General features: G+C 38.6%; 2 protein-coding genes across 3 annotated transcripts in view; both read left to right on the top strand.

Moving 5' to 3' along the window:
* The first annotated feature begins 2,559 nt into the window (after nt 1–2,559).
* Nucleotides 2,560–11,029, top strand: Znf770 (zinc finger protein 770). Of its 2 annotated transcripts, none has more exons than XM_004668200.2 (2): nt 2,560–2,661; nt 6,729–11,029. In XM_004668200.2, exon 2 carries the CDS (start codon nt 6,784–6,786, stop codon nt 8,896–8,898), a length of 2,115 nt encoding a protein of 704 aa, XP_004668257.2. In that variant the 5' UTR covers nt 2,560–2,661; nt 6,729–6,783; the 3' UTR covers nt 8,899–11,029. The 2 variants fall into 2 exon arrangements, with proteins under 2 accessions (XP_004668257.2, XP_045013345.1); XM_045157410.1 differs by lacking the exon at nt 2,560–2,661 and adding an exon at nt 3,293–3,313.
* Nucleotides 11,030–14,988: 3,959 nt separating this feature from the next.
* Aqr (aquarius intron-binding spliceosomal factor) overlaps nt 14,989–27,245 on the top strand; it is a 105,448-nt gene continuing 93,191 nt past the window's right edge. Inside the window, exons 1-5 of the mRNA XM_004668183.2 lie at nt 14,989–15,170; nt 17,445–17,501; nt 20,272–20,312; nt 21,733–21,768; nt 26,950–27,070. Of these exons, the coding sequence (XP_004668240.1) occupies nt 15,096–15,170; nt 17,445–17,501; nt 20,272–20,312; nt 21,733–21,768; nt 26,950–27,070 (330 nt within the window). The 5' untranslated portion in view covers nt 14,989–15,095. The remainder of the gene's footprint in view (nt 15,171–17,444; nt 17,502–20,271; nt 20,313–21,732; nt 21,769–26,949; nt 27,071–27,245) is intronic.

Below are 27,245 nucleotides of genomic sequence, written 5' to 3'. Positions count from 1 at the left end.
CTAACATTTTTTTTGTTAGTGGTACTTGGAAAGTAATTCAAAAAGTTGATTACAGTCAAAACAATTGGCTTGATACTTTTGTTTCCTTCTTGCTCAAGGGGAAAAAAATGATAATCAGAACATGGACAAATAAATAATGAATTTTATCAAATGTCTTTATGCTTAAAAACCTAAGTAGATACATTAGCACCTTAGTCATTGATAATAGGCTACTTAAGTCCATAATAATATTACCTTTGGTCCTTAATTGTATCCACCTAAAATATTGAAATACCTGTGATTTGGGTAGCCATAGCAAATTGAAATGGCAGGTCTGGTATTGTAAGAGATTCAAGAGAAGGCTAGCTTCTTTTAGACAGTTAGAGACAGAAGCCAAAGAGAGAATTGATGCCACCTTTCTTGGCAGGAATGGAACTCATGTGTGATTGAGACTCATCTCAGCTACAATACCCTCTGCTGCCCACAGTCTAGCACACTACCTAGATGGCCAGCCTTCACTACACATGTGGGCTTGTTGTAGAGTCTGCCCTTCAAATCTGCAAACCAATCAGATCTTCCCCTTACGTGTCTGAATCTGATGAAAGAATCCATTTTCAATCAACTATTACGGCTTGTCTGTGCTGTCTCCACCCTCTCTCTATTCCTCTTTGTCCTACCCTGTGATCTGTGCTTGGATATATGTGGGTGCCCATCCTCCCTCACCCACACAATCTGGCTAGATGGGGGAGCAGAATACTGCTTCTTGTTCTGAGTAATTTTCTGCTTGCCTCTGATTTATACTTTAGGATAAGTTTTCACTTAAATTGCATGTATGATAGTCCTCTTATCTCTGAATCTACCACATGTGTATTTCCCTTATATTCTACATCTACCATGTGGGTGCTTTCTCGGAACTCTGGGCCTGTTACCTGTGTAATTTCTCTAAATTCAGAGTAATCATGGGCATAACACTATTTACTACTTATTTCTCATCTGAATTTCTTGGTCTCTGCTTTGATATTTTCCCTCTGCTATTCTTCATCAAGTCTTCAACATTTTCCCGCTTAGCTTTCTTCTATGGGGAAGCTCATGGTGGATGTTGTGCCTCTTCTAAATTTCCCTACATTAAGTACCTAGGTTCTGTTTTCCAGATGTTTATGACACAGTTCCAGCCATTTCTCTTAAATGAATTTTATGGACTATGCTGTGCCTTCCACGTGAGTGGGTTTCTTCTAAATTTCTCTATATGAGTCTTATCTCCCACGTGCTCTGCTTCAGCCTCTTTTCCTAAAGAACTTCATTTTTTTAATGAGCCTTATAAATCATGCCCACCTGAACCCCCAAATCACGCATCAGTATTAGACTATGTAATGATTTAAATGGGTGGCCCCATAGACTCAGCTTTGAATCATGAGCCTCCAGTGAGTAAAGCCCTGCTAAGGAAGAAGTATGTCCCTGAAGGTGTGTTTGGAGGCAGATCTTGAGTATCTCTAAAGTGCATGGAGAGAAGTTTTGGGAGCTCTGGCAGTTCCTGGTTTTGGTTTGTGGTGCTGGCTGTTTGATGTCTCTCTACTGTGTACCCATGGAAGTGAGCCAGTTTCTTCTGCCATTGATGGTGTTCTTTTGAATTTTGTAAGTCTAATAAACCCTGTCCTCCCATACACTGTCTGGTCGGATGTTTGTCCCAGCAACCAAAACTGACTTGCAACAGACTATTTATGCTCAAATGTGACCTCCAATATTTAATGAGGTGCATGATGTTAATGTTTTTTTTTAAATATTTATTTATTCGCAAGCAGAAGGGGGTAAGGAGAGAGGGAGAAAGGGAGGGAGGGAGGTAGAATGGGCTGCCAGGATTTTTAGCCACTGCAAACCAACTCCAGATGCATGCAGCACTGTGCATCTGGCTTTACGTGGGCACGTTTCTAAATGTCACTAAGCTGTACGTTCCTTGTCTTAAAACAAGATTCCATCACTTCATAAAATTGTATTTAGTAGAAAATAATAATAGCTGCTTGAGCGTCTATTATGCAGTAGTAACAACTGAGTACTCCGTCAATTTTATCCAGGTGTATCAATGCATAAACGAGCATGCTGGACGCAAGGCTTTATACAGGAAAACGGGCGGGGGGCTAGCAAGGTCCACAGATGGTAGGACACTGGAAGAGCAGAAAGAACAGCCGGTATGCGTGTCCACAGTGCCCCATACACCTGCCCAGGAGGCTCTGCTGACGCTGGCACTGTCTAGAGGGCACAGACCGGCCAGGCGGCGTCTCCAGGCCTCGGCATCAGAGAGAAGCTGAGCTCTGGATTCCAGTCACCCCCCCAGGACTTCCGGTCGTGGCTAGGAGATTCAGTAGTAAGAAGGAAAATGCACCCTTCTTGAGTCCTTTTGATTCTGTCTCCCTCGAAACTGCGGTTACAGGCAAGCAGCTTGCAGAGCTCGGCGCGAGCAGACCGGGGCTCAGGGCCTCCCCCGGCCGCGGGGACGGCCCGGCGGCGGCCCTGACATGCTCGCGGGAGGCTGTTTCCAGCCGGACCCGTCCCGGGCGCGCCGCCGCGCCGCGCCTGCGCACTCAGCCAGACGCCGCGCTGACCCGTGGACGTGCGCCTGCCTGCCGGGTGCCTTCGCTGGGTCTCGGCCCCGCGATGCGCGTGTGCCCGAGCCCTTGCCTGCCTCAGGTGCGTGTGGACGACTTCCGAAAGAACCCCGGTGTGGGGGTGGCGTGGACCCCCCCCCCGGGGGGAGGGTCAGGCCTGCTTCGAGCCTGCCGAGGCGCCTGGGGCCCCGAGCGGGGTGCCGCGACCTCCACTTCCCCGCCTCGGGCGGCCGTAATCCCGGGGAAGCTCTGCCCCTGGGCCCGCGGTGGGTCTTAGCGCCTAAGCCGCCCCCACCACCCCGCCCAACCCCTGCAGTGGGCAAAGACGCTTTTACCCTTTTGCCCTTCCTTTCGAGGCTTGAGTTTACTGTGCCTGGACTGGACTCGACCCCTAAGGGTTCTTTGCCTGTGGGAGATGAGGTGGAAAGTTAGCTGTCAGGGTCCTTTGTTTCGTTGAATAGCTGGGAGAAGTGAGGGTTCAAGGCCAGGAGACTGGGCCAGAGGCAGTGAGGCAGAACAAGCTAGGAAAAAAGCAGAGGCTGTGTGCTTAATGCCACCAGAAATAATTGTCTAACTGAAAGTAATCCTTTTTTTTTTTTTTTTTAATCCTCAGGTATTTTGTTTCAAGTTCATTAACTTTTGTGATAGCTTTTTTTTTTTTTGAGACATGTCTTTATAGTGGTATTTAAGACAATCAGGCTTTCAGCCTTGCGGCAAGATTGGATCTTATCGAGGTCAGTTATTTGCCTTAATGTGGTTTTCTCGTTATCAGAATAATATCTCAATGGCCTCATGGAGCACATCCCCTCATGGTTTTATTTATTTATTTTTTTTTTAAATTTCACCCGACCTCAAAAATTACACTCGTATCTTGATTTAAAAAACAAACCAACAAAAAACAAAACATGTTGACAAAAAATTCGGAGAAAATTTGAACTGGAGTTAATCAGTTTAAGCTCTGTGTGAAGCTTTCCACAAGTACAGGGGGATTGCACATGGAGGTGGAAATCCCTGACCTTTTGCTTATAAATAGGAGGTGAGATCACCACTTGCCACCAATGGTTTTAACAATGTAGGTCTTGCAAGTGGTAGTCATATCCAGGCCTACTGCAAGTCATGGGTGTTGTATTCACAATCCCTTTGTGCACAGGAATTATAGACAACCAATCCCTAGTATTACCAGAGATACTTGCCTTGTGTACTTGCAGTATGGAACTTTTGTGAGGTGGAATATTGTTCTACAGAAAGCTATTAAAAGAAAAGCACACAAAAAATATTGAGAAGTCTCAGCTCCTATCACTTCCCCTTGTCTGCTTGTTATTGTGGGGAGAAGCTATCTTCCCATACCGGACTTAATTTATAGTCAGTGAAGCACAGTTTTCTGGAGAGAAATGAAGTTGGTGACTTGTCTGTCTCATAGCAGTTGACCTCCCCTGACCCCCACTGCTAGTACCATGCTCATAATTTTTTTTTCTTGGACCAGGTGCCTTCAGGACCCCCTGTCAAAGCCCCTGGTAGAAGCACTTCCCAGGTGGTTTCAAGGCTGAGGCACTTTTCTCCATGATTAACTCAAGTCCTTTCCACTCCTAGCCCTTCCTCATACTTTCCTTGGCCTGCAGGTCCATAGGAGGCAGGCCTTTTATTATTATCTTCTTTGCAGCAAGATTTCCTCTGCACACATCCCCTTAACACTCCCTTGGCACCATTGTATAAGAGCCCATTGGGAAGCCAGTGCTTTCAGCCTCACACCTGTGTAGTTGAAGTGAATAAAGGCTTATTTCAGCTCAGCTCATTGTCCTGATTGACTGCCTTGACACTTCTGTTATTTAACAGGAGTTAAATAAATTGCCAAGTTCTTGATAGTTCACTGGATTTATGGCAGTTATAATCTTAATGACTCTTACTCTATGTCAGCCTATTTAGGAATTTTGCAGGTTGTTCACTTATAATTTTTCTAAATGCAGGGAAAGTACATATTCATAATGACAACAGCTGATTATTGTAAGGTTGTTGCTGGTTGTTGGCGTATATCATATATTTTATGTATTAATATAGTGACTTATAGACAGGTAGTTTTACTTTGCTTATGTTTATGTGGCATTTTCCATTTGGCTGATAATTAGATGATATTTTGGATACTTTGAGATTATATAGATCAAATGAGAAAAATGGACTGTTCTTACTTTCTTTTTAATCTTGTCTCATTCAGTTAGCACTCATGTTTGTCACCCAATTAGATCATTCAGCCATGATGAATGAGGTGGTTGATTTATTGTAAGTTCTAATGTCTAGTATTGTGTGTAAAGGTGTTGGGAATAGCTTTCATACACCTTTTAATTCCTGTCTCCAGAAGTAACAAAACAAGATTTATACTTGTGACATGATGTATATTCTAGTATCTGTTCTCTAGTAAACAAAACTCTTCATGATCCACTAAATCGACTTCACAATCCAATAATGAGTAGTGAGTGATCTGCAGTTTGAAAACACTGTGGTAAAGCAACTAGTAGAAAGTGTTTTCTTAATGTTTGTGTTTCTAATGCAGACTGCTGAAGAAACAACAGTGAGTGTATTGGATTTTGTGTTTAAGGTGTCTTCCAAGAGAGGTGGTAAACAGCATATAAATTGGTTGTTTTTGACAAGTCAAAAAGAATTCTTCAGTTTCTGGTAGCCTTACAAACTCTTGAGTTTCAACTAGAAGATATATCAGGATGAGACAGAAAGCCTAGCTCTGCTTCTTTATTTATAATTTCTGAAGTTATTTAAGGGAAACACAATAGTAGAAGAATGAGAATTGGCTTTTCTGAAAGAAAAAAAAAAAAAGAAGGTATTATGGTTGGGAAGGCACCTGTTAGCTTTTTATGTGTGCCTTACAGAGATCTGTAAGGAATATATTTTATCTTCAGACCAAAATGAACCATTTACTGTATTGTTTGAAAAGTGAGCCACATTCAATCTTATAATCTTTATACATAAATATGTAAGTGTACAATTTCTTAACCTCATTTTTTTGGTACTTGTTTTTATCAGGGAATCCACAAATTCCTGGGAATTCAGCTTCGTTGGCAGAGTATTTGTCTACCATTCATGTTGCCTTGGGTTCAGTCTCTAGCACCAGCATAAAACTGGATATGGTGGCTCCTGGCTGTAATCCTAACAGTTTGGAGGTGGAAGCAGGATCACAAGTAAAGGGTCATCTTAGCTATATAGGGGTTTAAAGCTACCCTGGACAAGAGCCTGTCTCAAAAAATTTTTAAAGGAACTAAATTTAGTGTGTTTATCTTAGAAACCCTGAAGATGTTAAAGAGATAAGAATAAAAAGTTTAAATTTTACTAATGTTAAGCCAAATAATGTCACATTTGTTTTGCTTCAGAGTTTTTCAACACGTGCCTACGAAGCATCTTAAATTACTTTCTTATCACACAGATCATAAAATTACAAATCTGGGATTAGGTCCCAGGATCTCTGGAAATTTTCTCCTAGTTGTCCATTGATTAATAATGGTAATAATAATAGAGAGTAAAAAGTTTATATGGCTAAAGCATCCTTTGGTTTATAAAGCATTCCATTCTTAGAGCATCTTTATAATATGTGTCATAATTGATTGCAAAACATTGTGTTGCATTTTAAATGTATTTTTTCTTTTTAGAATATTTAAAAAATATTTATTATTGAGATGGTCTCACTAACTTGAGTCTAGCCTGGAATTTGCTATGTATCTCACGTTGATGCATGATCTTTTTGCCTCTACCTCCCAAGTGGTAAGATTATAGGAGTGTAATACCACGCCCAACATTTTTTTATGACAAAGTAATTCAGGATTGACAAATCTAATAATGAAGTGGGAAAGTTGGAATTAAAATCTATTTAATGTTAGGAAATTCAATTCAGACCTCTTTAACATAGCTTCTGAAGCAGAAAAATAGCTTTAAGTTATATATTTGAAATATTTTTTTCTAAAGACTTTATGTATAAAATTAGTTTTATGATTTTTAAAGAATTCACTCAAGGTGGTAATTAGTTTATTTAGAAATCCAAGAAAAGTCCAGGTTCTCCCTTACTCTTAATATTTTAGCCAAAAACTTATTTTTGCATCTAATTCTCAAAAGTCAATACTTTGCTGTTTTGTTTTTTTTTTTAATTTTTAGACATTTGTGGAGCCTCAGACACCATGGAGCACATCAGAATGTATCACTGAAGATCATGATGGCTGAAAAAAATTCAAAAATGCTAAAGATTCAGCAATGTGTAGTAGCTAACAAACTACCTAGAAACAGGCCATATACTTGCAATATATGCTTCAAGCACTTTGAAACACCTTCAAAATTAGCTAGGCATTATCTCATTCATACTGGTCAAAAGCCATTTGAATGTGATGTATGTCATAAAAACTTTAGACAGTTGGTTCATTTAGAGAGGCATCAACTAACTCACACTCTACCTTTTAAATGTACTATTTGTCATCGCCACTTTAAGAATCTGAAGACATTTGTAAAGCACCAACAACTTCACAGTGAAACCTATCAGACTGATGTTAAGCAGGTCAGAAGATTGCTGGAAACCAAGCAAGAAAAGCCTGCACGTGGAGCATATAATACTTTTCCCACAGAGGAGAGACGGGCACTACACCCACGCTCTAAGTCTGATACCACACACAGCACTACGAAGAGAAGAAAGAATATCCATGCATGTACAGTCTGTGGGAAGATGTTTCCATCACAATCAAAACTCGAGAGGCATGCACTTATTCATACTGGTCAGAGGCCTTTTAAATGTATCCTGTGCAGTAAATCTTTCCGACAGTCAACTCATTTAAAAATCCACCAACTCACACATTCTGAAGAAAGGCCTTTTCAATGTTGTTTTTGTCAGAAAGGATTTAAGATTCAAAGCAAACTTCTGAAGCATAAGCAAATCCATACTAGGAGTAAGATTTTTCAGAACCTGTTATTAAAGGTGAAAAGTCCAGAATTGTGCCCCCTTCCTAATAAATTAAATTCAAAGCAGGATAGTTTAGAAGATGGTGATAAGGGTGAATCTGAGAATGATCCACTTGATGTCCACTCTGTTTATATTGTCCCTTTTCAGTGTTCAGAGTGTGAAGAATGCTTTGAATCAGAGCAGATTTTCAATGGACACAAGTGTTTTCCTGTTAGAGGTGGCAGAATTCCAAGCAGACTCAAAAGAGGCTGCAACTATAAAACTATTGTTAAAAAAATCTTGGCTAAACTCAAACGTGCTGGGGGTAAAAAATTAGATAACTTTCGATCACAGAAAAAGACATTTAAAAACAGTTTCTTGAAGAATCGTGAACATCTTAGTGATGACCAGAAGACTGAACACAATCAGAGAACATGTCTGGGTTCTCTTGGCAAACATGGAACCTATAAGACAGTTGGTGTTAAAAAGAAGAAAGCACTGACTTTGCCCATTTCTTGGCAAAAGCAATTCCAAAGTCAAAATTTACAAGGCCAAAATGTGCAGAATTTACAGGGGATCCTGTCAACAGAAAACATGTTAACTGTGGATAGTTCAGTAAATAAAGACTTGCCAATCTATGGTTCATCAGGTGAGGAATTCTTTAATAACTGTGAAGTTCTTCAGTGTGGTTTTTCAGTTGCAAGAAAAAACATACTTGCCAGACATAAAATATGTCCCTGTGATAAATGTGAGAAAGTGTTCCCTTCTGTATCCAAACTACAAAGACATTATTTAATTCATACAGGACAGAGGCCTTTTGGCTGTAATGTTTGCGGAAAATCTTTTAGACAGTCAGCTCACTTAAAAAGACATAAATCAACGCACTCTGGAAAGATTCCTTATAGATCTTGCTGGCAAGTAGAATTTGGAAATGTGGACCAACTTTACATTAATCCAAGTGATGATGTAAACTATAGTGCTTCTCAACAGTGTCAGGCTCTTGGTTTCCAAGAATACGAGTGTTCAGAGTCTGATCGAGTACCAGGCATGGATGTTAAAGCCGAATCCAAGGATTTCATTCTTAGCACACACAGTAACAGGCCAGCTTACCTATCGAGTGCACTTATGGAACCAGAGCAGAACCATCACTACTGCAGCTATTCAGGGCATCACGAGAGAAATGATGGGCTTCTTTACCAGTGTAGTGTGTGTTGCAAAAGCTTCCGATCTCCATCCAAACTAGAAAGACATTATCTAATTCATGCTGGGCAAAAACCATTTGAATGTTCAGTCTGTGGCAAAACATTCAGACAGGCTCCTCACTGGAAGAGACATCAGCTTACTCACTTTAAAGAACGACCACAAGAAAAAGTGGTCATCTTAGATTCAGTTCTGTAACTGTCAGAGCTACTACCATGTTCATGATCTCTGGTGATCTTACACCATTTGTAATACATTTTCATGAAAAGACTTGCACTGTACTAGACAGGGATTTCATAGGCAATTTCTTGTTTTGAATAGTAAGAAGTAAGATACAAACAATTTTATAGCATTTTAATAGCCTAAATTTGAGAAGGAGAAATGTGGTTAGATACCATAAAGGAAACATTTTATATTCTACACATATACTGGGTGTCTGATAAGTTATAAATCCATCATGTTTTAACAGTCTGGTCTCATTCATTGTGCTGCTCACTGAGACATGTAATCTCCTTTTACACATACCCCAAAATAAGGCAAAAATTGTCATTCAGCACAAGTAAATAACTCCAAAAGCATAATTTTATCCATCTATAATTCAGTTTATTGCAAAACATTGTTTCTGTAAAAATATAGAGAATACTTACAAAAGTAGGAAAATTATACATTTTCATTTTCTTAATTTCAAAGCTATTCTTGGGACTTGTGTGGTAATTTTAACTCCTTTACCTTAGGTGAAGTTTGGTTCTTTGTTTCCAGACTACTGTTGTCTTCCTCTAAGGAATGTAAAAGTAGGAAGGAGGCTAGGTTTCACCTGTGTATATTTATAATGAATTTTCATGTATACTTGATAGGAATATTTTCCAAGTGCCATAATCTTTTTGATGATATGCTTGCAGTTTTATCTTTTTAGAGTGATAAAGACAGTCACTTGTTGGTTTGTTACTGGTTGACAGCATGAACAAGACTTACCTAAGGAACTGCATTTTTCATGTGACTTAAGAAAAAATTTTATGTTCATGCCTTTATCATTGAGTGTTCCTATGACTTAACCAAGTCAATTTTACTAAATATGATCAAATGACAATAATTATCTAGTTTTAGTTTTTAGTCCTCTATGGTTTTACAAGGTACTAATGCTAGACTATTATTTTGATCTTTATTATGTTGTCATTTCCATTAGTATGGCTATCATCCCTGTACAGAAAGAAGATGCTTATAGAGTTAAAGGTATTTTATTTTTTATACAGAATTGTGATTTCGATAATATTTAATCTTAAACCAAAAGTGATGTGTCTCAATCATAAATTTTCTTCATATTTATAATAGTTTATAAAGTCATTGAGAATAACATTTTCTAGCAATAAAAATGCTAACCATAGTGTTTCTAAGATGAAAAGAAGAACTGATGAGTATTAATCTTAGCAGACTTAAATATGGTAAAAAGCCCTCTGTTGATAATAAATGGTTAATTACAAATTTTGCATCATGTTCTAAGAACTCTATTTTATGAAAGAATGAGGGCTGGAGGGAAAGGGTTTGGTCTGCTTCCTCCTTTCACCACCAGTGAATATTAAGTAATTTGGGTTTGATTTACAAATACCAACTATGATGATATAAATAAAATATTCAAAAGATGTACACTTGTGCCTGTTTTTTAAGGAGTGACATTTAGGTAAAGTAGAGGAGAACCACATGGTTTTAAAAATACTACTACTGTCATGTTTTTTGAGATTTGAGAAATGCTTTTTCATTATAAGTAAGATGTGGTTTACAGAATTTGCTTTGCATAGAACTCTCAAAGATACACCAGTTAAGAGAAAAGTAAAAATGGCTAGTTATTTTCCAAGAATAAAAGTTTAAGAGTTCTCTGTCTAAAACTAATTAGGCAGTTCCCTAAGCCATTGATACAATTTCATTCAAAGGAAATGTCTTATCTACTCCTTTCCCAACCCACACAGGGAGAGTTCTCAATGCTTTGCTAGTATGGCTGTTAGGCCTGAGTTGCTATGTGATATGATATGACCTGTTTTTCCTTTTCTTACTTTTTTTTTGGTCCATGCCTTTTTATGCTGTTTCATATTGAAAGTTGGAATATTGTAAGAATTTTTTCAGAGATGTACTGTAGTGCTATTTGAAGTACTTGTAACAGAATATTTACATTTAATATCATTGTAAGCTCCTTGTAAACACTTTATAGAAGTAAACAAAGTATAAATCCATGTTAAGATGTTAAAGGAGGGTTTGCTGCATGCTAAAAACTGTAGGTACTGTTGGAACAATTATTTTCATTTTTTTTTTTGAAAAAGAAATAAACTTTAAAAATACATTCAAAGAGAACTAGAAATTTTTGTTTGGATGACTTCAGGCTTTAGTATGATTATTTAGTAAAAGTGTTTGCTTTACTGAGCTAGTAGAATAAGTATTTTGTACTGCAACAAAGTCTGTAATTTTAAGATACATGTGTGTGTTGGTGGTGGCTAAAAATCTTGAAAGAAGGACTAATTATCAGGCTTATTCTCTTCTGAACTCCCATGGGTATTTAGTTATGAACTTCATCTTTAACATGTTTTTGTGATGGCTTCATAGTGCCAACTATTGCTTGTTATAGGACCTGCCCACTTAGCATGGTCTCTCACTGATCATTCTTGATTTTACTTTCCAGATGTGTACAAAAGAGACACAGGATCATCTCCAGTTCAGCATTACTATCTTCTCTTGTCTATCTAGCCTTAATGTCAATTAGATAAACAGTAACAGCTGAGTTGTGCGCTATTTCTCTTCCATTCACAATTATGAGGGGGTTAAATAAATAAATTAAAAAAAAATTTAAACACTGCATTCTTGGGCTGGAGGGATGGCTTAGCAGGTAAGGCATTTGCCTGCAAGAGCCAAAGGACTCAGCTTCGATTCCCCAAGACTCACGTTAGCCAGATGCACAAGGTGGCGCATGCGTCTGGAGTTCGTTTGCAGTGGTTGGAGGCCCTGGTGTGCCCCTTCTCTCTCTCTCTCTCTTGCACTCCCTCTTTCTCTGTGTCAAATAAATAAGTAAATGTAAAAAAAATTAAAATACAATTATGAGGGGGAAAGCATTAAAAATCACTTGTAGAAAAAACAAATTTCAATGTGAAACCATTAGAGATCATCACTGGATCTCTTTCTGCAAGCTCAGATGTCTACATGATGCAATCACATTTTCTTATAAAACCCTCGGCCTCTGTTAGGGTTTAGGGTTCCATCTTTCTCTGAAGTACTGTCTTCCACATTTGTTCCTTCCTGGGCATTGTTCTTGCTAGAACGCATCCCTAGGAATTTTTAGTCTTAGATTTGCAAGTTTCCTGTTTGAAATCCCCACCCCGTGTTAGCCACTCTAGGTTATCTAACATTCCACTGAAAAGTCATTTGTGCTAGTTTGAAAGTATGGCTCCATAGGCTTGTGTTTTACTATAATTGAGTTTGCATCTTCAGCCTGTAGCAGCCAGACTCCTGCTAGTGGGGGTATGTTACTGGGGGCACACCTGAATTCCAGCCCACAGGTGTGCACAGAGGTTTCAGCTTGAGGTCCTGCTTGTACCATTTTGTGTTTTCTGGCTGCTGGTGGTTTTCTCTCTGCTTGGACTTAAGAAAGGAAGCCAGTTTCTTCTGCCGTAGATGGAACTTTCTCTGGATCTGTAAGCTTGAAATAAAACCTGTTCATCCCAGCAACATGGAGTTGTCTACTACATCATCTAGAAAATAATTTCCCTCAGTGATTTCACATTGGCTTCTACAATAGACAGTCTCCATCCTGGGTTTCAGGGATTTAAATATCATGCCTCATTGTTCACTTCTAATATTTACCCCAAACTGTGTCCAGGGCTTTTTGGTGGAACAATGGTGTAGTATAAGTAATACAGTTTTAGGAATTTGTGATTTTCAGTTATTTATATGTCAAGATTAAACATTAAGGCCATTATAAAAATATGGTTTTACAGTTTATATTATAAACACTGCATTTGGAAATAAAATATCACTAGTTATTATTCATAATCTGTTGTGCCAAACATGGTAGCACATGTCTTTAATTCCAGCACTCTGAAGGCACAAGTAGGAGGATCTTGAGTTTGAGGCCAGTCTGGGACCACAGGGTGAATTCCAGGTCAGCCTGGGCAAGAAAGAAACCCTACCATGGGGTGGGGGTGGGGGAATGTTACATTTAAAATTGTAATCATGCAAATTTTTACTTATGCCTTTATAAACAAAATGTATACAACAAAATGAAGTAAAATACATTTTCCACTTAATCTTCAAACCTGTAATCACTTTGTTTCTTCTTCTACACTAATTTATTTATAGTTTTTGTTTTAATTTATTTTTGGTTTTTAAGGTAGGGTCTCACTCTAGCCCAGGATGACCTGGAATTCACTATGTAGTCTCAGGCTGGACTCACACTTACAGTAATTCTCTTACCTCTGCCTCCTTAGTGTGCACTACCACTCCCAGGCACACTACTCATTTTTAAAATACCATTTATATATTACAAAATTCAAGCATAAAGGAGTATGAAATATAAGAAAAACCATTTCTACTCGTTTTACCTTTCTCCCAGTTCTTTCTCCTTAGGCAATAATCAGCTTTCTGCCTGTATTGATCAAAAGAGAGGGATGTATTACTAAATATAAATGTTTAATATGTATGACTTTATGAAAACTCAAGATGTGCAAACTCAGGAATTAAAAAAAACAAGAAATAACATTTAAAATATGGGCAAAATAAATCTGAAGAGGTTTCCTAAAGAAGATGTATGAATAAGAAAACATAAAAAGATGTTCAATGTCATTTGTCATTAGAGAAATGCAAGTTACAGGCACAGTAAGATATATCACATGCCTAGCAAGTGGCTAACTCTTGAAAAGCTGCCACATTAAGTGTTGTTTAGGATGAGGAGCAACCACAAGTCTCACATATTGCTGATGGACAAGTACTCTGGAAAGACAGCAGTTCTTTAAGAAAGTAAACGTGCACCTATCATGAGATCTAGCTATCTCACTTCTATATTGTTTCTTAGGAAACATAGAATTCCATAAAGGCATACATAAATGTTCTTAGAGGATTTATTTGTAGCAAGGACTGGGATCAGTCTAATGTCAATCAACAGATTAATAAGTTAATGAACTGTGTGGTACATATGAAAAATTGACTATTATTTTTATTTACCAATAAAAAGGTACAAATGACTGATTTGTGCAACAACACAGGTGCATGTAGAAAATCATTTGAGTGAAAGGAAAGGCACATGTAACATTATTTATTTATTTATGGTTTTTCAAAATACTCTTGCTCTCTAGCTCAGGCTGACCTGGAATTCACTATGTAGTCTCATGGTGGTCTTGAACTCTTGGCAATCCTCCTACCTCTGCATCCCAAGTGCTGGGATTAAAGGCATGCGCCTCCAAGCCCGGCTAACATTTTATTTTTCAAATTTGAATTAGTTTCAATGTGTTGAGAGGAAACAGGAAAGGACATTGGTCTAAGGGGCATCCACCTGAGCCAGTCATCATCCTGTAAAACTCAGTTGATGGGCCACACAGGTAGTTACTGTGTCAGTAAGCAGTTCCATCTTTATGGTTCCTTTTCTCTACTTGGTGTCCTTTTTTTTAAATTAAAACTTTGTCAATATTTATAAAGTCCCCTCCCACTGCCCTCTTTTGGCCTCCTGTTCTCATCCCCTTCTACTGAACCCTCTCTTTTTTTCCAACTATTCTCTTTTCTATTTTGGTGTCCCCTCCTTTCTCCCGCTCCTCCTCCCTCACTTTGCCTTCTTTCTCCATCATCCATGACAACATGTTGGCCAGCCTAATATTAGGTCTTGTGCAGGTAAGGACAGCTGCTGTGAGGTCATGAATGACACAATTTAGACTGTCTGGCAGGGCTGCAAAGCACCACATTCTGAATATGTGTAGCCTATTGTATGTCAATCGATACCTCCACAGGGCTGTTAGGAGACACTCAGAGCCTCGACTTCCTGGAGCACGTTTTTTACACTACAACTTTCTCCATGTTTAAAGAAACCCCCAAATCCCCATTTTTTTTCCCACTCGCATCTCTCGCTAATCACAAGAAGCTCCACGGTCCCTCCTGTGGCCCAAATCCCGAGCGCTGGGTGTATTCTCTCAACTCTCCATTAGGGGGCGGCAACGGAGGCCTTCAACGCTTGCGCCTCTCTAGCTCAGGCGGAAAGCTTGACGCAACTTCCGGTCCCAGTCGTTCCGCTTCCGGGTAGACGCACGGACGGCGCTGCGAGTTCCGGGAGGGCAGCCGCGCGAGGGCTCGTGTCCCGGGGGCGGATGGCTCTTGCGTGTTGGTGGTGGTAGGCTTCCTGCTTCGTTTCCGCGGGAGAGTGCCGACCGGCGGCGATGGCGGCGCCCGCGCAGCCCAAGAAGATCGTGGCGCCGACGGTGTCCCAGATCAACGCGGAGTTCGTCACCCAGGTGAGCTGTGGCCGGTGCGCTGCGCGCGAGTAGGGGCAAGGACTGGGCATGGAGAGCGCCTCGGGGACATCTCCTCGGGCCGTCTTTTTTTTTTCTTTCCTCCGTGCTGGCCACGAGTTAGGTCCTTGGAGTTGGTCACAGAAGCAAATGATTCAGAGATTTGCAAGGAAAGTTTTCGCGGCAGGGGATTGGAGTGATGGTGACGGTGGAGCAAGACTGCCTGCCATCGAATACTTGCTCCAAGCCGACTCGTCCCCGTTATCATTTGAGAGCTCATTTATTGAGAGCTTTTAATCGGAAAATTTAATCCTTCCGCAACATTTAAGTAAGAGTGTAAGTGGCTCCGTGCAGACGGTTTTAAGTCCTCTACCCGTTGCAGCATATTTGCTTAAGGCAGAAGCCTGGTAGTGTTCTCTCACCCCTCACGCTTGTTCATTCCAAATGTATCCCAGAATTGCCTGCTTTTCTACACCTTTATCACTCTAGGTCAAACAATTTTCAGTTGATTTATTTGGCATGGGCCCACTCTGACCTGTCATCTCTTCTTGTAGTCAGAAGTCTAAGTACAGTAGGCTCATATCTGATAACATCACTTGTCTTCCTAAATTTTTTTATATGCAGTTCTGACGGTTATTAGGGTCGTGATCCGAGACCTTCAGAGCAACGAGGGTAATCTGGCCTGTACAGTTCTACTTTCTTTTCTCTCCCTTTCTACTTTGTGCCCAGCCACACTAAGCTAGTTATTTGAATGCACTGTGGGAAGGTTCATTCCTTTGACATCGTTGCCTGTGCTTGGAATCTTCATTTTCTCATTCTCATCCTTCTCCACTACATTAGAGAGGCTTTTCCTGACATCTTAAAGAACATCAAAGCTCCCATTGCCCATATACCTGCATTTCTACGGTAAAAGGAACTTAACTAGTTTCCTGCCATCTTGACCCCTCACAAGTTAGAGGGAAGAACCAGACATTAACGAATATAGTTGTAGACACTGGTAAGTGCTTGGAAGAAAGTGAAACTTGAGTGTTTTGCTTGGGTGTTTAGGAAAACTAAGAAAATCTTCCCTAAGATGACATCTGAACCAACTAACACTTGAATGCAAATAAAGAACCAATTTTGGGAAGAATGAGCAATTTTCCTTGCAAGTGCAAATCCTTGAGGTTTAAAGAAAACTGGGTGGTTGGAAGGTAAGAAGAGGGAAAATGGGTCAGGCGTGGTGTCTCATGCTTGTAATCCCTACCTCTGGAGGCGGAGACAGGAGGGTCAGGAGTTGAGGCCAGCCTTAGTACATAGCAAGTTCGAAGGTACATGAGATCCTGTCTCAAACAGCAGCAATAGCAATCAAAATAAAAAGAAGAGGAGGATTAGTATGAGATGCAGACAGAGCGTTGTGTAGAGACCAGATGCTGTACAATTCTGGAGGCGGGGTAAGAAGGCTGCATTTTCTAAATGTACTGGCTGTTAGTTGCAATCTAATGAATAATATTTTTAATTGTTGTTTTTATTATTTGTTGATTTTTTTTTTATAAAATGATTGTACTCTTAGACTCCCCCCCAATTCTGCTGAGGGTCTTTGGTGGGGTTATTGGTATGCAGTATTCATTGTGGGGACCAAGAGATCTCAGTCTTTGCAGTGGGGATTAACTTGCTAGTTTTCTATATTTTAAGAGATGCCGGCTTTTAAAACGTGAAAACCTGTTGCTTTGTGACTATGTATATTATATAATATTATAGAATCCATCTAAATTTCTGGAGAGATTTTATATATGTATTTCCCAGTGAAGCTTAATCTGCTGAAATATATTAACACCTGTATTATGTCTAATAACCAGCTTATAAAACTACACTTTTTTAAAAAAAAAAGATTTTGTTTACTTGTGTCTGGATATATTTTAAGTGTTCATCATTTTACAAGTAAATATTCATGAAGATTTTGAATCTGATTTTTAGTTTTGCCAACTGCTTAATAGTTGTTAAACTGTTGACCTGAATTTATCATGTGACCAATATTAGATTCTAGTTATTAGCTGGGCCATACTGTTTCCTAAGGGTTTTCCTTTGCTGTTTTGAAAATCACAGGCCTAGTTGAAGTGCAGAGTACTTGGGTGAGAACCAGGGATGCTAACTGGCCTGCTTGCCTGTATGGTCTGTTTAGAATTCTGGGTCCTTCAGTGTTGTTACCTTGTTGACTAACAGCATTTTACTATGGGATTTGTCTTCCAGCTTTTCAGTGGTATGAATCTGTGACTTATGTTTATGCTATTACTTTTGCAGTTGGCATGCAAATACTGGGCTCCTCACATCAAGAAAAAGTCACCTTTTGATATAAAAGTAAGTAATCTTGGCTTACAACATACTTTGTATCTCTTTAATGATTAATTCATAAAAAAATTTAAATAATTTTCAAAGGAAACAATATATTTTTTAAAGATTTAAAATTTTATTTATTTATTTGAGAGAGAGAGCAAGCGAGCATGGGCATACCAGAGCCTCTAGCCACTGCAAACGAGCTCCAGACACTTGTGCTACCTTGTGCATCTGGCTTTACATGGGTATTAGGGAATCAAACTTGAGTGCTTGACTTTGCAAGCAACCACCATAATTGCTCAGATATCTCTACGGCCCAAAATACATGCTTTTAAAGTACTTTTCAAATTTATTTGCAAGGAGAGAGAAAGAGAATGAATGAGAGACTGCATACACCTCTTGCTGCTGCCGTCAAACTTTAGATGCAAGTACCACTTTATAAATCTGGTTTTGTGTGGTAATGGCGAATTGAACCCAGTCTGGTAAGGTTGACGAGCAAGTGTCATTAACTGATGAGCCAACTCTCCAGCCCCCAAATACAGTTTTTCATTATAGAACTGATATTACTCATGTTAGGAAATTTAGAACATATACAAGTTACACATAAGAAAATAAAAATCATTACTTAGGTATAGCCTCTGTTATCATTTTGCTTCACTTCCTTTTAAGCTTTTTCAAAATCTTTATGAATATGAGTTAATCATTTTCCTCTTAATGAATTGTTGGATTATTTTAACTTCCTTTGTTATAAACTACCACATAACAAATTCTCGTAAATATATGGCAGTTTCCGTATAGTTTCTTTGGCATTTCATCTTGGGTAGAATCTTCTGTTTTGCAGTTGACTTTTAGGTTGGAAAACTGAGGTAAAGGTATAGTAATGGTAAAAAAGAAGCATGAATTGTTTCATGTAGAATAGATGCCTAGGAACCAATAATGCTCTGTGACAGTGTAATTTATAAACAGTTTTGAATAAAGGAAAGGGAAAATTCCTAAATGTCTGGTTAGTTCTTACTGGAATGGATTCTTAAAATGTAAGTGTTGCAGGGCTGGAGAGATAGCTTAGCAGTTAAGCGCTTGCCTGTGAAGCCTGAAGGACCCCGATTCGAGGCTTGATTCCCCAGGACCCACGTTAGCCAGATGTACAAGGGGGCGCACACATCTAGAGTTCATTTGCAGTGGCTGGAAGCTCTAGCGCGCCCATTCTCTCTCTCTCTATCTACCCCCCCCCCGTTACTCTCAAATAAATAAATTAATTAATTAATTAATTTTAAAAAATATAAGTGTTGCAGGAAACAGCTGTGGATGCATTGTATATGTTATGCAAAGAAGTAAGTCCTCTGTGTAAAGTGAATCGGATGCTTTGTGCACCCTTCGTAAAGGGGATTTAAACACTTACTGCATTATGTGAACTTAAATGTTTCATCTTAAATGCATTTTTGTTATGCTGGGAATCTTACTTTATTCATTATGAACATGGTATACATTACTTAATCTTAATCATCAACCAGATTGTTTCATTTTACTATATGGTATTAGTGTATTTCTGCATTTGTTTGTGTTAGTCCTTAATTTTTCATTAATCACCAAAATATCTAGGTGGCACAACTAGGTTAATTGAGTCTAACCTAATTAGGTTAAGCTTTTTTGGAGCTTCAACTCATCTCGATCATTTCACATTATACTAGATAATTCTAATGCACCTATATATGCCTACTAGAGTAACTTTGATATGTAGAGATGATTATGCCTGTCATTTTATTTAATTTGAATTTTGATTTAAAAAGACCAGTAATAGAGAATTTCCTTTCATTTGAACAAATTTACCTTTATCCTTAAACATTTATTTCACAAATATACTTTGAATAGTTAAAACTATTAATGTAAACAGTATACAGTAATAACTTACCGTATTAAAATGCTTTTATAGTTTTTTTTTTTTTTTTTTTTTTGGAGGTAGGGTCTTGCTCTAGCCCATACTGATCTGGAATTCACTATGTAGTCTCAGGCTGACTTTGAACTGATGGCAATCCTCCTACCTCTGTTTGTTTCCCAAGTGCTTGGAAATAAAGGCATGCATCACCATGCTTGGGTAAAATAGTTTTTTCAATAGTAGGTTTCTTGTGGTGGTGTTTTGGTACAGTAGATGACTTTTTTTTTTTTTTTTTTTTGCTACTGTTAATATTCAGTACTATTTTATGTTCCTGGTAGCTTTTGAAGGTTGGGCATGTGCCAGGATGCATATTAACTTTATCTGCCCTGCTTTCCATGTAGCAATACTGTGTAGTAGTCTTTATTTTCCATTTTGTGGTAAGAAAATTGACATTAGAGAGGTCCTGAGTTCTATGCTCACTAGCAGAAGTGAATAGCAATTGGGAGTCCTTATCATACTCACTTGGCTAATAGATGCAGCTAGTACTAGCATTTGTTTTTATGTCTTTATACTTCTTAAGTCCTGGGTACCTGGCTTTGAGGGCTGTAGTTAGGATTGTTAGATGGTGCCTGATAACATTTACTCTCTAAGTTTTTAAGATACTTCATCTTGTGTGGTTTTTCCCCTTTAGAAATGTTGCAGACACATTATTTATCTTTACAGTACTTTGCTTTCTGTTATTTCACATTTTGAGAACTATAATGTGATGGTTAAAATTTTTTTTGAAGTGTTATTTTAATAGTATTAATAGTAGATCTTCCCTAAACAAACTTATTGTGCATAATCTCTGTATTTGAAAACTATCATCTATAGTTTAAAAAGTTGCTTTGCATAGTAAACATTTTTATATTTTGGTAACAGGTTATTGAAGAAATATATGAGAAAGAGATTGTCAAATCAAGGTAGGGATGAGTTTAATTTTGGTACATAGCAACTATGAATCAACCAAATCGGATATTACCTGAGCTTCTAACTGTGATAACTTCAATTTTTTTTTTTTTTGATTTGGGGAGGTGTGTAAAGATATTGAATTACTTCTGCATAATATAATTTGTAGCTAGATTAGTATTAAATATCATAAAGTTTGTTTTGTGTCTGAACTGAGAGAAGAGTTAAGCACAGAAATTCATTTGTTATGTCTCAAATAAAATAAAGTGAAAAATGACTGAGGAAGAAACTTGACATTGAGCCCTGGTGTGTGTGTGTGTCTAACAGTATATCTTGAGAAACCTCCCATGAGTTCACTTTAGGTACGTGTGCTTAGCAAATGTTTTAAAAGATAATTCATTATTTTTATATCAATGACAAGCATTATGTAATGAATATATATATATATATATGTGTATATATATATATATATATATATATATACACACACACACACACACACACATGGGGGGGGGGGAGGGAAGGAAATTCTTAACCCTGTAGGCCCAAGGCTGGTCTCACACTTATGACTCTACTGCATCAGCCTGTGGCTTGTATGGAAGTTGGAAATGAAATTGTTGGTTTGAGAAAGGTAGAAGTGAAGAGACTGGGTGGTGAGATGGTGAATAAAGGAAATGAAGGGATTGATTGAGAACTTGAGTACATGGGCATGCTGTGGTTCATCTTACATATACACCCTTAACTAAGCTGAGTGCTGAGTTCTAGGAAGTGTTTCAAGGTGTCATGTCCACTTAGTCACCTAGCTGACTGTTGAACAAATGCCTTCTCATTGGTCTTCTAGCTTCTTGCTTTTGCATAGTAAGATTATTCACTTCATTCTCATGAAGTTCTGTGACATTGCTTGCTCAGTGAAACTATTTTAAGGGATTGGAAATCAGTGAAACAGGATTTTGACAGGTTAACAGTCTTTGAGGAATTATAAACTTATAATTTATGTACATTTAATTTTCAAAGCTGGACACTTAGCAGCACTTGCTGCTCTATTTTTCATTATTAAAAAATGGCCATTTGAATTTGCGTTTGGAGAGATATATCATAGTGGTAGCATTGTTCATTCATATAAAACCAAGAAGTTCTATTTCAAAAAGTTAGTATAACAAGGAAAGATACCCATTATTCCCCAGAAAATACACTTTTATATTTTAGGCTCACTATTGAGCATTAAGAGGTATGTGAAATGTATCTAATTTCCACATTTGACATAAATGTTTGCATAAGAAGTTGATATAGGATACTTCTTGGCAATTGTGATCTGATACAGAAAAGTTAATGGGTCGTTTAATTTTAAAACAAAAGATTTCAAAGTACATTGGCATTGAAATTTCTTAAAAGTTTCTATTTCCAGTCTTAAAAGTGTTGATTATATATTTTTAGGTTTGCCATCAGAAAAATAATGCTGTTGGAGTTTAGGTGAGTTACAAGGCTTTGCTTTGTTAAGTTAAAGATGACAGTAGGATGGATGCCCTTTTGCCTGAATAGCATGCATTTTGAGTTGTTTCTCTAGTTACAATAACATGGGTTGAACAAGTTATATTTTGCTTGGTTTCTCTAGAGTTTTGTAGGAACAAATTTGTGTTGCCAGCTGCTAGAAATTTTGTTTTCCTTCTGGATTAAAATGTGACTAACACATAGTTGTCCCAGCCTCTAGCCATTGTAATCTAAATGTTTCAAACAAAAGGAAGTTCCTACCCGCTGGGTACTGGGAAATGCACTTTAGGTAAGCACTCTACCTCTGCCCTATATCTGTAGTCCAGGAATGTACAACTTGTATGTTAGAGCATGCTGCAACCAGGTTTAGCTAGTGAGCAGAAAATAAAAGCCACAGTAATACTATTTATCATTTGTTGATCACCTCTTTTTTGTTGTTATTGTTTGTTTTTCAAGGTAAGGTCTTGCTCTAGCTCAGTCTGACATAGAATTCATTATGTTGTCTTTGGGTGGCCTACCTCTGCCTCACAAGGGCTGGGATTAAAGGTGTGCGCCACCATGCCTGGCACCTGTCTCTTTTCAAAATATATTTTTTTACTTGCAAGCAGCAGGAAGGAAGATGGGTACTCTAGGGCCTCTTGTCACTGCAGACAAACTCCAGAGGCATGTGCCACTTTGTATATCTGGCTTTACATGGTACTGGTCCTCAGGCTTTGTAAACAATCACCTTTAACCACTGAGCCCTGTCTGCAGCCCAAACCTGTCTTCAGTTAAGCATAATGCTAGACGTTTTATATATATAGTACTCATAGCAACGCTGAAACTTAACATGTCTGTTCAACTTCCAATAAGTGGGGAAGATAATCTTAAGTAATTGTTGAAGATATTGCAATTAGGAGAGCTGGGATACCCATACTTGATGCTAAAGCTCAAAGCTTATCTACTTCTTCTGTATGCCCCTGAGACCTGGTCTGTGCCAGAGGGAAGATGTTTTGTTGTAAGAATCATTCCCTGTGTGCACAGACTGGATCTTCATCAAGAGAGAAAGTGAAGTTTATATGATAAATCAGCTAGTACATTTTTAGAATTGTAGCACATGATTTGGTTTCATCCTTATAATCATCTTAGCAAGGTTTTTCTGGATTGTAATGGAAGCAAATGAAACTAAAGTGAGTGTCACCTGGCTGTTGGATAAGTACATGTGTTTTGTCACACCATACCACTTTTTTTTAAAACTTATTTATTTGAGAACAACAGACAGAAAGAGGCAGATAGATAGAAAATGGGCGCACCAGGGCCTCCAACCACTGCAAATGAACTCCATATGCATGTGCCACCTTGTGCATCTGGCTTACGTGGGTCCTAGGGAATTGAGCCTTGAAGCGGGGTCCTTAGGCCTCAAAGGCAAGCGTTTAACCTCTAAGCCATCTCTCCAGCCCACCATGTCAATTTTTTATGCGTTAACTGTTACCTTTTCCTTACTGTAACAAAACACCTGCAGTCACTAGGCTTGTTTTGGCTCATGGTTTCAGAGGATTTGGTTCATGGTCCCTTGGCTTTGTTGGGTCTGTGACAGCATAGTACATCATGGGGGCAACTTGTGGCAGAGGAGGCATGTTTAACTCAAGGCAGGCAAGAAACAGAGAAAGGGCTGAGTCCCCAGAATCCCTTTCAAGTGACCACTTCTTCCACACACCCCTGTTTCCTACAAGTTTCACCTACTTCCAAGAGTACCATAGGCTAAGGATCAGACCTTTGGGAGAACATTCCAAATCTACACTAAAGCAGGAGAGGTAAAATGAAGAGGATCCAATTAAGATGCACAAGACCTCTTGGGTCAAGACACCTGGAAGGGCTATAGGAGTTGAAGGAGAAAGCCTGATCACACCCTAAAGACATTAATGACAGTAAAAGTTCTCATAACTGAGAAGTAGAATTTCTATGAGAATGCTGTTTTCTTTGTGCCATCCTGCAAATATGACCCTTCTAATGTTTGTAGTGGAGGTTAATTAATTATCTTGCTAGAGTGGAAAGGGAGATGGTATGGAAGAGTTAGCTGAGCATATACAGAAAAGTAAATTGAAAATGAAGAGTTCCCTTAAAAGTCATAATGGGAAATTTACTATGTACTATATAAATTTGCTTAACTGCTGAATCAGGCAGTTACTGAACAAATCCTTAAGTTTGGAGAGAGATGTACTTTGGAATTGTCCAAATCTGTTAGCTTAAATCATCGGAGCTCATTGTCTTGTTTCTTAATCTGAAAAATGTAAAGAATTGGTTTTGAGATGGGCCAGGCCAGGGTGTAGTGGAGCACATCTTTAATCCCAGCTCTGGGGAGGCAGAGGTAGGAGGATCATCATGAGTTGGAGGCCACCCTGAGACCACATAGTGAATTCCAGGTCAGCCTGAGCTAGAGTGAAACCATACCTCGAGGGGAAAAAAAAAAGAGATTTGGTTTTGAACTTGTTGTGTGTCAGAAGACTTATGAAGTAAGGCATTACTGTTAAAAACTGGCTGGGGCTGGGCGTGGTGGCACATACCTCTAATCCCAGCACTCAGGAGGCAGAGGTAGGAGGATTACTATGAGTTCAAGGCCAGCCTGGGACTGCAGCGTGAGTTCCAGATCAGCCTGGCTTGGTGGGAACCTACCTTGGAGAAAAACAAGAACAAACCTGGCCTTGAGAGATGGCTTATTGGATAAAGCACTTGCCACAAAACTGAAACAGAGCCCACAACAAAGCAGGAAGCCGAGGTGGGCTTCTGTAATCCTGCTGTGCCTCTGGCCATTTTCCAGGAAGTTCATGAATGGAGCAGTCCACAACAGCAGAAAACCATGCCTCAAGCAAGGTAGAAGGGAAGGAGCAACCCAAAAGTTGTGCTCTGATCTCCACACGTGTACTGCAGCATGCGTGCACCTGCACTTACACACTCACACATACATGCACACTAAAAGTAAAATAACATAATAATAATAAGAGCTGATAAGCTACTTGTATTTTTAGAGCATATGAAAAAAATATATTCTAGAACTGTATATATTCCAAGTATATTGCCAAAAAATAATTTTTAGATAAACTGTGGTAAAGGGGAGGTCACACAAAGCAAATTAGATCAGGTGAGAGTGAACAATAAGGAACTAGAATTAGATCCTCCTCTTTGCAAACAATTTCAGATATAATTTATCTGAGGAAATTATGAAAAAGCAAACAAAGGTAAAGATGAGAAATAAAGTAATATAGAGGCTAGAGTGCCAAAGCCTAGTGGGAGTTTCAGAAAGAATTTGTAGAGAGCCAGAAAGCAATTTAGAAAGTATGTTTACATTCTCTGGATTTTCTAGAGTTGGTGAAATACATGTGTTTTTTTTTAAACTCCAGAGATACAGTAGGCTATGATTATAAAGAGAGCCACTAAAAGATGACAAATGGGCTGGAGAGATGAGTTAGTGGCTAAGGTGCTTGCCTGTGAAACCTATGCGCCCAGATTGGATTCCCCAGCACCCATGTAAACCAGATGGATGTGGTAGTGCATGCATCTGGAGTTTGTTTGCAGTGGCTAGAGTCTCTGGTGTGCCCATTCTGTCTCCGCCCCCCCCCACCCCTTGCAAATAAATAAAAATTAAAGAAAAAGAAAGATGACAAAGGTAGAGTGAAGATTTTTTAATCCAACAGACCAAAAAGTCATTTTTTTAAAAAAATAGAAAGGACAAATTATGAGAGCTCTCTGTTGTAGCAATAGAGAATGAAACACTATTATCATATATAAGAAAACAAATTTTAACATTCACCTGGAACTCTATAACCAGCCAAGCTGCCATGAAATAGATTTCAGATAGAGTGATTAACCTAAACCTGCAAGGAAGAATTGAAGTGAAACGTCACGTTTTTATGAAATAGCACATTAATTTCCCAGATTGCAAACTAACCAAGAAGGATTCATAAGGGTAGGTCAATAGAAATACCACCAAGAGTGAACTCTTGAGGTCTGGAATTAGAAAAACTATAGCGTCATGGCAGAATGTAAAACAGCTGTGTGTGGGCACAGATGCTTATCAACTTAGTATGTGTAAGGATTAAAACAGAAGGAAGAAGTCCTGCTTTTTTCCATTAGTGATTGACGGTCTTTAACAGCCAGTACTGTGACTGATGTCTGTGATTTCTATAGTAAGAAATGGCTAAACAATGTTTTAGAAATCAGAAAGACTTAAATTTGTTAAAGTAGTTCCATAGTCTAAAATAAGAATTTTGGTATCTAGAGGCGAAGCTGCTAATTATCTTGAAATGTGACTTCTGTTGAATGTTTGACAAATTATTTATAAAGCCTCTTTTAATTAAGTATCAGAATTTCAAACAGTCATTTTTCCTGGTAAATTAGTACTAATGTCTTAGATACATTAGTTTGTGAAGGTATTTATGATATCATTTTTGTATAGTTGATATTTGTTGGATATTTTCATTTTTTACTTCATGTGAGCCTCAGGTAAGGGAAATATTTGGTGGTACATAGTTTTTGCATGCCAGTGTATTAGTTGTTTTGTTGCTATGACATACTGTCTGACAAGCAGCTTGAAGGGGAGGGTTTATGCTGGCTCCCAGCACAAGGGGCTTCCTCGCGTCCGGGAAAGCATGGAAGCAGGAGCTGCTCTAGCTGGAGCAATAGGAACCTAAGGCCGCTGGTCCCATTGCCTCCTCAGTCAGAAAGCAGAGAGAGGTGAGTATGCGGTCCAGCTTGCTTTCTCTCTTTTCCCTTTTTACTCAGTCCATGACCTCATGCCTTGAGGTGGTACTACCCACATTCAGGATAGGTCTTTCCCTTTCATTTAAACCTCTCTGGAGGTGTGTCTTCTCGGTGGTTCTGAATCCAGTCAAGTTAACAGTTAGAATTGAGTGCTGCAGTCAGTAACCTTTGCTGTGTTTGTGTTCTTGCTTTGAAGGACGGGACCATCATTCTCCAAAACCACTACACTACACACACACACACACACACAGTTTATAGCAAGTAGCCCTGCCTAGATGACAGTTAAAACATGTGGAAGAATCACTAACTATAAATACACATTTTCAAAATGCTTTTGGAAAGTAATAAATAATTATGTTTTTCAGGTGAGTGATACATTGTGTGTTGGTAACTAAAGAACTATTTTATGCTTTTTTACTCCTTTAGTCAATATCTTGAAAATTATCTGTGGATGAATTATTCTCCAGAAGTGTCCAGCAAGGCTTATTTAATGTCTATCTGCTGCATGGTGAATGAGAAGTTCAGAGAAAATGTCCCTGCATGGGAGGTAACTGAATTAAACTAATGCATAGCTTTTGTAGTGTGCTCAGTTAAGCCTGTACAGAGTAGCAGAACCTTTTCTTGATTTCAAGTATTCTGTTAGGTCAGCACTTTTTAACTACTAAGAGAAAGAATGCCTATGAGAACTGAACTTTTCTTTAGTGCTGGCTTAACAGAGTCAT

This window comes from Jaculus jaculus, chromosome 8, assembly GCF_020740685.1.
Source record: "Jaculus jaculus isolate mJacJac1 chromosome 8, mJacJac1.mat.Y.cur, whole genome shotgun sequence".
Lineage (NCBI taxonomy): Eukaryota > Metazoa > Chordata > Mammalia > Rodentia > Dipodidae > Jaculus > Jaculus jaculus.
Note: the sequence above shows the minus strand (reverse complement) of the source record. Positions and strands in the feature narration are given on the sequence as shown.

Bases quoted from the DNA above. Each gene is read 5' to 3' on its own strand.
- Znf770 (XM_004668200.2), top strand. From the start codon at position 6,784: ATGATGGCTGAAAAAAATTCAAAAATGCTAAAGATTCAGCAATGTGTA.